At 37.6% G+C, this 13,267-nt stretch overlaps 1 protein-coding gene across 1 annotated transcript in view; it reads right to left on the bottom strand.

Annotated features, from left to right (window-relative positions):
• Window positions 1-13,267, bottom strand: part of MYO3A (myosin IIIA) — a 199,255-nt gene that overhangs the window by 84,154 nt on the left and 101,834 nt on the right. The window contains exons 16-17 of the mRNA XM_045535110.1: window positions 7,753-7,851; window positions 7,551-7,665 (exon numbers count right to left, since the gene is read on the bottom strand). Coding sequence (XP_045391066.1) covers window positions 7,551-7,665; window positions 7,753-7,851 — 214 coding nt within the window. The remainder of the gene's footprint in view (window positions 1-7,550; window positions 7,666-7,752; window positions 7,852-13,267) is intronic.

Below are 13,267 nucleotides of genomic sequence, written 5' to 3'. Positions count from 1 at the left end.
CACTGCCCTCTTCATATGAGGTATCTACATTGAGTTCTACGTGCTTGGTGATATCTCAGTTGTTCAACTCCCATCCATTCCTCATCATTTCCTCCCAACTCTCAAACAAAGGGTGGTATTGGCAAATTCTCCCATCCTCATATATCAATCTAGTCATCCTGCCACCTTTCTGTGCTGCTTCTTTTATTTGGAGGGGGGATTAAGGGGGTATGAGATGCACATATTGGCCACTTTAAGAACCAGACTTTGTCACACTGGGAGAAAGTTCTTCACAGTAACAAATTACAGCTAAGAGCAAAGTCTGAAAGCCTCTCAGAAAGCCTTTACAGAGATCTTATTAAATGATGGATTTTTGTTCCTTTTTACAGCTTAAAAGCTATCTAATGCTTCAACAGAGAGAAGGGCCCCATTCATCTCCTTTCTGCCCTAGAAACCACAGAGCCATTGGGCTCCCAGCTTACAGCTGCAGTTTAGTAGTTAAAGAGTGAACAGCCTGAATTGTCAGCCCAAAGTTCAAGGTAGGGTCCATGAATCAGTGGAGAGAATTCATCAGTCAGAAATGAAGATGACCAAATTGGAGCTGCTACCTTCTAACCCAAAAAGTTATCCAAGTTCAGCTCTGGACTTTTAGTGAGTAAAATATTTGCCTAAGAATGTATTCAATCTTGGCCTGCCATTGAGTCTAGAGTATAGCTTCCCTCTCATCCTTATAATTCACAATGTTCTGGCAAAAACTGAGAATTCTTTGGGGAAGTCACTGCAATCACTCCCCCTCTGGTCCCAAGAGAAGTTAATTCTCCTTGTTTGGTCCTGGAAACAGCCTTCTAAATCCTCTCTGGTCCCTCAATCTCTCACCTACTTGTCCCTACAATCAATTAATTCATCTAGAAACAGTGGAGCAATGTTTATTCAGAACTCAAGGAGAAACTCTTAAGTTGTGAGCCTGTAAATGCGTCCAGGAAAGAGTCTCCCCACCAAATCTGAATTCCTCTTGGCCATGGAGGCCACACTAGAAAAATTTACCCTAAAAGTTGAAATGTTTTGCAATAACCATTGCTTTGACTATGACATACCAGATTTCAGTAGTCCCCCTTATCTGTGGGGGATACCTTCCATGACCCCCAGTGGATGCCTGAAACCACGAATAGTACTGAGCCCTATATACACGTACTATGTTTTTTCCATCTGATAACTAAGACGTCTACTAAGTGGCTAAGGAGCAGACAGTGTACACAGCACAGATACGCCGCACAAAGGGATGATTCATGTCCTGAGGAGGACGGAGTGGGACAGTGTGAGATTTCATCATGTTACTCGGAAACACATGCAATTTAAAATTTATGAATTGTTTATTTCTGGAATTTTTCATTTAATATTTTTGGACTGCAGTTGACCACAGGTAACTAGAAACTGTGGAAAGTAAAACTGCAGGTAACAGGAGACTACTGTACTCTAAATATTCATTGCTATGGATGCTGTCTGGTTTGTAAGCTAAATCTAACAAAGTTCATTTTATAGTAATTTTGATTTTTCATTTCTTAAGTTAGGATGGCCAACTTGACATACCATCCGTCTACATTTTCTATTCTTACAAGGATTGCACAAAACAAAATCTTTCTTTCAAAAAGTCCCTATTACGATAGTTCGTAACTAAATCATTGGTACTCCATCTAAATCTATGCATTCCTTCTCTGTCTGTCTGGAAAATCCCTGCCTTATAATGTTAGCTTTGGGGAGATGGATCACTGAAGATCTCTAGGACCCTGATGGACAAAGATGACCCTGGATTTACCTAAACCTCCCCCATAACGTAGGGCTCTAATTCCAAACCAAAAGAAAAGCCATTTATCTGTCCTTCTCCACCTTCACCCAGGTAGCAGAGATCACACTTCATTCCCTGGGGACAAGGTCTTGAAAATATCCCTCCCACCTGCCCACAGGCCTGCAGCAAGGATGCCTAAGATGAAACCAAGAGCTTTCAAAGAGAAGGAAGACAGCGAGACTCCTATCCCCAGGGGTGCCAACAGCATAAGTTCCATATTTGGAGAAAGTGCACTTACCAAACTTTTCTCTATGCCAAGAACACTTACATCTTTGGAAATATTATTTTCTGGCAAGCAAATGGATCACATGACTAAAAGTTCCATTTTAGAAAGGAGTCAATGGTGCCTAAAAAGTGGGCTACAAAATTAGTCAATTCAATAACTTCCCAGCACACAATTTGAATGATTTTTGCAAAGTTTCACTTCTATCAGCATTTGTACATTTTATATCCTGCTGGTAAAATTTTCTAAATTTTCTGAGAACCGGGTATTTTTTTTTTTAACTTAAGCTCTTAATAGAGAACTGATAATCCCAGGAATCTTAGTAACCTTCTTAAGCAGAAACATTAACTGCTTAAAGCTGCAAGAGTGTCATTTATAAAAATTAAATGAAAATTCAACAAATTGCACATTACTTTCTTGGAAGAGTTCATCTAAAAGCCTGATTTATATTCAGAGTGAAATATTTTATTACACGATCTGAACACAGAAAACAATAAACTGCTAAGAGCAAAGTTTGAAAGCTTCTCTAAAAGCCTTCAGGAGTCCCTGTTAAACAAGATACTTTGTTAGAAAAATAAAAAAATACAACCTATGGGACAGAAGGAAATTTTTATTACTCAGGGATAAATTTCTAGCCTAAATGCCTTCATTATTAAGTAACAAAATGAAGACATAGAGGAACCAAGTGTTCTCTTTAAGAAAATGATCAGAAGAAATCAAATGACTAAATTGTGATAAAAATGTAAAAATAAAATTGAAACCAATAATAAAGATAATGAAAAAATTTATAGGATATTATTCAATAACACCTGTTGTTTTCTTTCTCTTTTTCTCTCTTTTTTTTTTAAGTTTGAAAAGCCCTTTAAAGCCCAATTAAAGATAAAAGAGAACAAGGCCAGAAAGTACACATGATTAGAGTGGAAAAGGAAACAAAGCCAGAGACACAGGGTAAATATAAAGTATTATAAGAAAAATCAGCAAGCAAATCTATGGTATGAGATTTGATGATAATTTCTAAGCAAAATACAAAAAAACCTGAATAGAAAATAGAAATTTGAATACATAATTATCATGGAAGACTCAGCCAGGTGATTAAAGACTCAATATCAAAAAGGCTCCAGGACCAGAAGCACACACAGCTGAGTTTTACCTAATCTTTTTTTTTTTATTTTTTTTTTATTTCTTAATTCTAAGCTTTAAGAGCCATTGTCCTCGATCTTCTCTAATGGTAAGAATCACACTTATCACAATACATAAATCTCATTGATTAATACAGGGTGTCCCAAAAGTCACCATACATATGGAAAATTGTAGCTAAATGTACCTTTATTTACAAAATATTCATTACAAAATTTTTCCTTTGTATGGAGACTTTTGGGGTACCCTGTATATAGATGCAAAAATTCCAAGTAAAACACTAGCCCATATATCCAGAAATTTATCAAAAAAGTAATTCAGTTTAACTATATTGGGTTTATTCTAAAGATATAAGGATACTTAAATATTAAGAAATCTATCAACATAATAAGAGATATCAACAAATTGCTTTAGAAAAAAATATGATTATATCAATAGTTGCTGAAAAAATATTTGATAAAATTCAGCAGAATTCCTAATAACAAAGGTAAGTAAAATGGTAATAAAAGAAAATTAATTATGATAAATATTCTTTATTAAAAATATTAACTATTAACTATTATATAATAGTTAATATTATATTAATAGTAAATATTAATAGTAAATATTAAATAGTAAATATTAACTATTATATAAAACACTAAAACTATTTCATTTAAAATCAGAAACTAGACAGAGAGGAAAACTATAATCATTGTTACTTAATATTGACTTAGACTAGTATCAGATGTTTTAAGTACACAAAAGAAAAAGAAATTACTGACATAACAAGAAAAAAGGGTAAAACTATTCTTTTTGCTGATGACATGATTATATATACAGAAAATTCTACCAATGGAAAAAGCACTATATTTAGAATAAAAACCATACAGTTATAAATAAATTTAAAAATAAGGCACAAGTTCCAGATGAATAAAACTATAGATTATTATTAAAAACTTAAAATAACATCTAAACAAATGGAAAGGCATATCAAAAAAAGTAAGTTATCGAATAATTTGGGCTGAGAAGATATAATATCATACAAAATGACAGTGCTCCCAAAATTAATGTGTAAATTTAATGCAACTCTAATTGGAATTCCAACTGAGGTTCTGGGAATGGAATAAATTGATCTTAAAGTTTATGTGGACAAACAACTGCTAGACAATAGCTATGGAAAGTATGAAAAAGAAGAAAGTGAGATTAGGACTTGCCTTAGCAGATAGGATGCCTTACTAGAAAAACATAGATTCAAACCATTGTAATCAAGTCAACAGAAAGTTGCTATAGAGACAGAAAATATAGATCAGTGGATAAAATAGGGGTATCAGAAATAGATTCCATGTCATATAAGGCCTTAATATATGGTAAGTCAATCCAGTGGGAAACGGATATAGTATTTAATAACAGTAATGGCAAAATTCCCTTTCCATATAGAAAAAGAAAGTGATTCTCCATTTGGTACCATAAAGTAAATTTCCAATGAATTAAAGACAAGTTTATTTTTTAAAGTTTCAAGAAAATCTATGAGACTACATGTATAACCTAAACAAAAACTACAAATCTAGATGTTATAAACAAAAAGATAAACTTATTTGAATATGCAAAAAAGTAAAACTTTTTTTTATGGTAAACACTATGACAAAAGGAAGTCACAGACAAGTCATACAACTGGAAACATTTATAACACAAATAATAGAAAAATATAATGTCTACAACATTCAATGAACACTCACAAATTGGCATAAAGCATAGAATTAATTCAATAAAAAGGGCAACATATATAAATATATAATTCATAAGTATAAACTTAAGCAGCTGGCAAACAAATGGAAAGATGTTCAAATATACTATTAGTCAAGGATGCGCAAACTTAAAATGAGATGTTACTGTCACCCATCAGACTAGCAAATGTTTAAAAAGCTACAACATATTGCTGGCAGGAATGAGTGGGGAAAGAGTATTCATGTGCATTGTTGGTGGAAATGTGAAGTGTTACAGAGTTATTGGAAGGCAATCTTGCAATTTCTATTCAGAATTAAAATACATATACCCTTGAACCCAGCAGTAGCACTACTAGGAACCTATTCCATAGAAAGAAAAGTAAACAAGGACATACTTCAGCTTTGCTTGTAGTGGAAAAGATCTGGAAACATTAGTAGTTGTATGCCCAGTCATAGCTGAATGGCTGAATAAACTATGGTAGTACATGCCATGGGACACTATATTGCCTTTAAAAGGAGTGATTCAGTGATGTACTAGGTGATTTGAAGGGATTTTCATAGACATTGCTGAGGAGGAAAAATCAGATGTAAAAAAAAGTGGATAACATAATCCCCTATTAATAAAACAATGACCACCTCTCCAGATATATACAATGTACATATTTGCAACTGTGTGGGTGTATGTGTGTGTGTTTGTGTGTGTGGGGGGGACGGTGTCTACAAGCAGGACCCTAGGAACAGGGAGATAAATATGGAATATTGCACTATATATACTGGGTTGTTAACATCCATTTGCTGAGGGGAGAGAAAAAGAACAGATGTGGTTGAAAGGGAATGAGATGGGAAGAGAAAGCTGAGCAAAAAAGAAGCTTTTAAAAAATCTGTGCTAGAAATTGACAATCTTTAAAAAGAAGAGCATAGTTGGAGGACTCACACTTCCCAATTTCAAAACTTATTACAAAGCTTTTACCACAGTAATCGAGTGTGGTACTGGCTTAAGGTCAGACATATACATCAATGGAACAGAATTGAGAGTCCAGAAATAAACCTGTACATTTGTAGTCAACTGACTTTTGATCAGGATGTCAAGAACATACAGTGGGAAAAGAAAAGTCTTTTTAACAAATGGTGCTGGTACACTGGATATCCACAAGCTAAAGAATGAAGCTGGACCCCTACCTCACACCATACACAAAAATTAACTCAAAATGGAATGATGCCATAAATTTAAGAGCTAAAACTGTACAACTCTTAGAAGAAAGCTTAGGCATTTATAACTCTGGATTAGGCAATGGTTTCTTATATGACACTAGAATCATAAGCAACAAAAGAAAAAATGGATAAATTGAACATCATAAAATTTAAAAACTTATGTGCCTCAAAGGACTTTTCACTTTTCAAGAAAGTGAAAAGACAACAAAAGGGAGACATTTTTTGCAAATCATATATCTGATCAGGGGCTAGTACCTAGAATATAAAGTATTCTTATAACTCAATAATAAAAAGACAAATAACCCAATTAAAAAATAGGCAAAAGATCTGAGTAGGCATTAGTCCAAAGAAGATATACAAATGACCAATAAGTACATGAAAAGAAGTTTAGCATCATAAGTCATTAGGGAAATTCAAAGCAAAACCATCATGAGATACAACTTCACATCCACTAAAATGGGTATAATCAAAAAGACAGATAATAGTAAGTATTGGTGAAGATGGGGAGAGACTGGAACCTTCATACAGTTCTGGTGAGAATGTAAAATGATGCAGCCACTTTGGAAAACAGTCTGGCAATTCCTGAAAAGGTTAAACACAAGAGTTATCCTCTGATTCAACAATTCCACTACTAGGTATATACCAAAGAGGAATGAAAACTTACGTCTGCACAAAAACTTGTACATTAGTGTTCATAGATGCATTATTCATAATGGCCCAAAAGTGGAAACAACCCAAATGTCCATCAACTGATGAATGAACAAGTAACATGAGGTCTATCCATTAAATGGAATATTATTCAAGGATTTAAAAAATGCAGTACTGATACATGCTGCAAAATGTATGAACCTTAAAAACATTAGGCTGAGTGAGAGAAGCCAGTCACAAAGGACCACATGTTATATGATCCCATTTACGTGAAATGTCCAGAAGAAGTAGATTTATAGTGATAGAAAGTAGGGCTGAACTTGGAACAGGAAGTAACCACTAATTGCTATCATGTTTCTTTTTAAGGAGAAAAATTTAGAACATGAAAATATTCTAAAAATGATTATGGTGACAGATACACAACTCTATGAATATAAAAAAAATCACTGAAATGTACACTTTAAATGGGTGGATTGTATGGTATGTCAATTAATAAAGTTATAAAAAAGACTACACTAAAAATAACATGCACATGTGTGCATTTATGTAAAATTTTTTATATATGTGGGAGATGCAAGTATAAGTAAAATAAAATACTAAGAACAAAGCCAAATTCAATTATATCTCAAGGACACGATTTCTTCACCTATGAAGTAAATATTATATTTCTAGTTATTTCATAAGGTTGTTTAGATCCATGTAAAGCACTTAGCCTGGCTTATATTAACCACTCAATACATGCTAACTCTTACAATGATAAAAAGATACTTCCTAAAGAGGTTCAAATGTCTTTCCTACTTACCTCCATTGTGAAACCTATGATTTTGAAACATTGCTCAATTAATTCATACTGGGATTTATAGAAACTATTATTCATCATGTCCTGTACTGTTCTCAGGTGGTCATTTTGTAGGTACCTGAAAAAATATGAAAGAAAGGGTAAAAATCTAAAATTAAGTGGAAAGTGGAAGTATTATTTAGGAAAGTACAAACTGGTGCGTTACCTGGGAGGCTTATTTTCCGGCAATTTGTAATGGGCTAGTTTCTTCTTTTCAGCTAAACCAGCATAAATGTAGTAAAAAATATGAAAATTTTTTTCTCCACTGAAAAAATAAGACATTTTCAATAAGGAGGTTAGTAAGAATACATATTGATTGCTGAAATTACTTGGCAATATGTTGATTAAATCAACTGTGAGTGCTGATGTGGCTTACTGAATGCTGAATTTTGGCTTTGTGTGGTTGCTATTGTTGTCATTATTTTCAACAGCCACTGTCATTACATTCCAGACACCATAATAATCACTTTATATGAATCATTCAATATATATTTATGACTGAGTTCTAGGCATTGTTCCCTGCACTGGGGATATAGCATCAGCAAAACAGTCAAAAATCCCTAAGTTCTTAGAGTTTACATGCCAGTGGAGCAGACAGAAAAAGAAACAATATATAGCATGGCAGAGCAGACGGTAAGTGCTACGTTATTTCATGAGCCCACCATGACTCCCTGAGGGAGGCATGGATTCCCCATTTTACATATAAGAAAACTGAGCCTTAGAACTGCAAATCTCCCCCAAAGTCACAGAGTTGATGACTACACTGGATTCAAACCAGGTCTACTGGACTCCAAAGCCCACGTCTTTAACCACTTTTCTTATTAACCTTCTGAGGCTCAGTTTTCTCACTTACATGAGGAATCTCTTATCTTGTAAGTCTCGAATTCCAGGATTCTATAATTCTAAGTAGTATAAACAGCGTTTCCCAGTCGCTGGAATAATGCCACCAAGGGAACATGGATCATAGCATGTGAGCCTCTGGCTCAGGACATTCCACAGCATAATTGGCGGGACCTTGGGGTCACCCTCTCCTGCCTCCCTCAAGTCTTCCCTTTGCTCTGGTGAGCTCTGGGGGCAGACCACACTTTCCAGCGCTCTTCTGAAATGGCAGAGGACGATACCCCTGCTTGCGGCTTCCCTGTCTCCACTGCCCCTTCTTCTGCCCTGCTTTGCCTCCTTCCACTCTTGATGAAGCCAGTGGCCATTTGGGAGATTCTGGGGTTTGCATTTCCTTATGGCATTCCCTGGACCCCTCTCTTGTTTAGGGTGATCCTAAATTATCACCAGGCTCCCAGGCTACGGTTGGGGCAGGAGAGGGTTCCTCTTCCAGGGGTTAAATGAATTGTAACATCTCAAACCCAAAGGCCTTGCTGTCTTCACTCCTTTCTATTATTATTAATACTTCTCGTTCAATTAGTATAAAACTCTCACCCCAACACACAGCTCTGGAGGTTGCCACAGGGCTTCGGTCAGGAGACACTGAGGTGTTGCTGTGGCTGTTCCCTTCCTGCCACACTTAGCAGTGGCCCAAGCTGTGCCCAGGGTCCCCCCTCATCACCCTCCACATGGACACTCCAGGGGCAGCTGGTCTCCCCTCACCCCCTCCACACTTTTATCAGCAATCTTAGGGGCCAATGAAATATTTTCAGAAAAGCAATTATTATTATTATTATTATTATTATTATTATTATTATTATTAAGCTGTTTTTTTTACTTGAACAAATACGCCTTTTCACATGACGTATATGCAACAGAAAAAGAGCCCACTTTGCGATATGCATATTTCTATACAAATTATCTCACCTAACAGGTAAGAAAGGATTTAAAAACTTTCTTATGCCTTGCCTCCTATATATTATGCGGTATAATCTCAATGGAGATGGCAATTTTACCTCTGCTCTCTTTAGAAATCATTTCTTCTTTCAGTACACAGAAGTTTTCTTCAGAATCTATGGTAACTCAAACATATCCATATACATTTATTTTTCCGGTAATGCAGAAAAAGATGTTTGGAGTAACACCTGTGGCTTTACTTTGTAATCTCTAGTCTTTGTTCAAGGCTTTGACAAAAACCAGTATAAAAATAATTTTTCCAGAAGCTCATTAAGGGCTCCAACACACAATTCACGTAGGTTTTAAATAACATGGTTTATAGCACCTCTTGTATTATCCTAGATAGAGCTGGAGCCATTCTACTAAGTGAAGTATCACAAGAAGGGAAAAACAAGCACCACATGTACTCACCAGCAAATTGGTATTAACTGATCAACACTTAAGTGCACATATAGTAGTAACATTCATCGGGTGTCGGGCAGATGGGAGGAGGCAGGAGGTATATAAACACTGAATGGGTGTGGTGTGCACTGTCTGGGGTATGGACTCAATTGAAGCTCTAACTCGGGTGGGATAAATGCAATATATGTAACCTAAACATTTATACCCCTGTAATATGCCAAAGTAAAATAAAATTAAAACAAAACAAAACAAAACAAAACAAATAAATAAATAACATGGTTAAAAGTTTGATATTTGTGCCACACCAATGACTATTCAAGATACTCCATTTGGTTTTTATTTAAAGTTAATAGAAATACTTAGCATAAACATGAAGAACTTGATAAAGTGAAGAATGCAGATCTCTGTTCTTTGTTAGTGTTTCAAAAGCAAGGAAGAGAAAAGTAACAGTGTGACTGATTAGTGTGCATTCTGGTTTGAGACTCTCCCATGAGTCTGGGAAGGAATAATATCACCAAGCCTTGGAAGAGAGGTCAAGTGCCCAGCAAATCCAAATCTTTCAAATAGCTGGGTCATAAGCAACAAGGGCTTCAGGTAAAATAGCCTCAGAGGAAAAGAAAGTAGAGAAGAGATAATAATATGATTATAGAGATGAACTAAACACATCTTCATAAATATTTAGATGTGGAAAGTGAAGAGAGAGACAGAGGTTTTATCTAACTAGAAGAGAGAAGTTCCATTCCAAAAGAAAGGGACTATGGGAAAAGAAACAGATTTGGGACGTGTATTCGGTTGCATTGGAGACGGCAGTAGGACATTTGGGTGGTTGGAAATGGAAAACGTGAACTCAGGAGAGCGCGAGAGGTCTATCTTTGGGTGGCAGTCACATAGAGCTATCTGCTGAGGCCATGATGTCAGAAGAAATTGCAAAGTGAGAGTGTATAGAGAGAAAAGAGAAGAGCTTCAAGGAAAAATCTTTGGTGAGTACACATTTGGGGACTGCATGAATAAATCTAAGTCAGTGAAGAAAAATCCAGAGAAGTGGGAGCAGAACCAGGAGCACCCGGTCGTGGAGCAAAGACAGGTGCGGGTTTCAAGAAGAAGGGTAGTCCACAGGTGGGATGTGAGGGCTGGCACGTCCTTTCTTCAAAATGGATCAGAGTCCCACATCCCACGCCCCATCTCTTCCTTGTTGCCGTCACCAGTGATGCTGCAGCAAACACCACATCACACATGAGCGAGGTTAGAACAAAACTGAAAGTTTCGTTTAGTTCTTGTCTTTTCTCACCACAAAATAATGAAGACTTCTCTACGACTGGCACAGCGTATAATTTGGTTTGCTTTGTTCTAATGAAATCACCCTGATGGCTCCAGCTGTCACATCTTTAATACTTAAATGACGCAATGTACAATTAGTGAAGTGACTCAGAAATGCAGACACACAAGAGTAGTGCATTTCTCTTTAATTATTAGTTTACATTTACTGAGAATTGTAATTTGACAAGACCTGGAGGTACTATGGGAAACATCCTGACCTTCAGTGGATAAACAATCAGAGAGTTAAAGAGACAGGAAAAGAAGACATCTCCAAAGATTGCCCATCTCATGCCCTGATCCTACCTACGTCAAACTGTGCTTCTGAAGACAGAGCACCACAGCACCGCACTTGCCATGTGACCAGTGGTTCCAGGCCTGGACCCCCTGGGGACAGATGTAGGGTCTCAGCAAGTCACCAATAGCATTTCTCTGACTCTGGCCCTGCTCCTACTTGCGGATCCTCTCATACTCCCAGAGTGAGTCCCACCAGGCCACTTGTGAGCAGGCTGGTGGGGCTATCTCACGCTGTTCATCTGCCTTGGACCCTGGGATCACCCATGTAACCAAGGCCTCTGACACCCTCAAAACTGTGGCAAAGTCCTCATGAGTGTGTGGCTTAATTCCCCTGTGAAATCTTCGAATCTTCAGCAAAGTGGCTAATAATAAAGCTTGGAAACCGAATAATGAAGATTTGTATCCTTAAGGCCCCGTAGGGTATTCACAAAACAGTGCTTTTTTATAGTTTTTCATTTTTAATCACAGCTCCCTGCTCTTAGACACCCTCTTCCTGGATATCGGTCTTCTCAGTCCCCCCTCTTGCCATCTACCTGCTCGCTCTTAGCAGATGAACTTATTTCCTGCTTTCCCGAGAGACTAGAACCGATGAGTGACCGGCAAGCTTTGTACCAAGGCACAATGGGGCTCTCCAGACCATGAGCTGCGTTACCGCAGGAATCCTGTCTCTTCAGCTTTCTAGCTGCTGTGCCCAGCACACAGCAGGTGCTCAATAAATATCAGATGGATGGATGGATGGATGGTGCGCTTTGGAGTCAGGGAGACAAGAGTTCAAACTCAACTCAGTCACTTACTAGCTTTTTGACATTAGACAACTTATTCAAACTCTCTTCATCTCTTTCCTCATGTATAAAAGAGACAATAACACGCTACCTGCACGTGACTGCCAGAACCAAAAGAGATAATGGCTGCAAGGTGCTCAGCACAGTGCCTGACACAGAGTAGTGGCTGCATAATATATTTTTCCTTCCCCCACAGTAGAGAGCACCATGCCTGCCACTTGTTTATGTCCCCTATAGAGTCAGCAAAGTGCTGGGCACGTGAGAGAAATGCAACCGATGCTGCTGAACCGAACTGTAGGCACAGGACAAGACTGTGGCAGAAACAGCTACAATTTATACTTACAAGAATTATCTAGCCTTGTCTACATTATGCTCATTTTCTTCTTCAAATTAAGTAACCTCTTATTAAATTTTCTTTCTTAATATTATCATTTTTTTAGGAAAGGATTTAAGTCAAGTTATAAGATAGTAACATCACTAGAAAGGTCATTTGAAACTAAATGTGGTTAGAGATTAGGGTGGAATGACATAGGCAGAGGCGGAAAGAGAAGTAAAGAACTAATTCTCTTAAAAGAAAGGGGCAGTTCATTAAAAAAAAATACTTGTGTGCTTTGGTTATTCCCTGCCCCTAAGGTCCATTCTCCAGTCTTCTTTGCTTTGCTCTGTGACCCCCTACAGTCCCTGGGCTCCCTTGCTCTCTGGCTTCCGTTTGGGTTCTGCCAGTAGGAAGCACAGGCAGGAGACCGGCAGAGGGAGGACAGGGGTGGGGTATTCGTGCCTTGCTCTCTCCCTCACTGGCTGCATCCCTTTAAGGCCACAGCTCCCAACAGGCAGCCCCTGCTCCAGGGCTGCAGCTCTCCCCAGCTCTGGAGCCCTGCCCTTCCCTCTCCCCTTCCCTCCCCCCTTCCCCCTACCACAGGGCCCTGGTTTCCCACCCTGGTTAGTCCATGGGCTTCTCACCATTCAATCTTGGTTCTTCAACGCCCATTTGATGTCTGTAAATAATTTTCTTAGTTAAACCCTTCGAACTTGCTCTTTCCTTTCACTGCCCTG

Source organism: Lemur catta, chromosome 1 (assembly GCF_020740605.2).
Source record: "Lemur catta isolate mLemCat1 chromosome 1, mLemCat1.pri, whole genome shotgun sequence".
In the NCBI taxonomy this organism is placed as follows: Eukaryota; Metazoa; Chordata; class Mammalia; order Primates; family Lemuridae; genus Lemur; species Lemur catta.
Note: the sequence above shows the minus strand (reverse complement) of the source record. Positions and strands in the feature narration are given on the sequence as shown.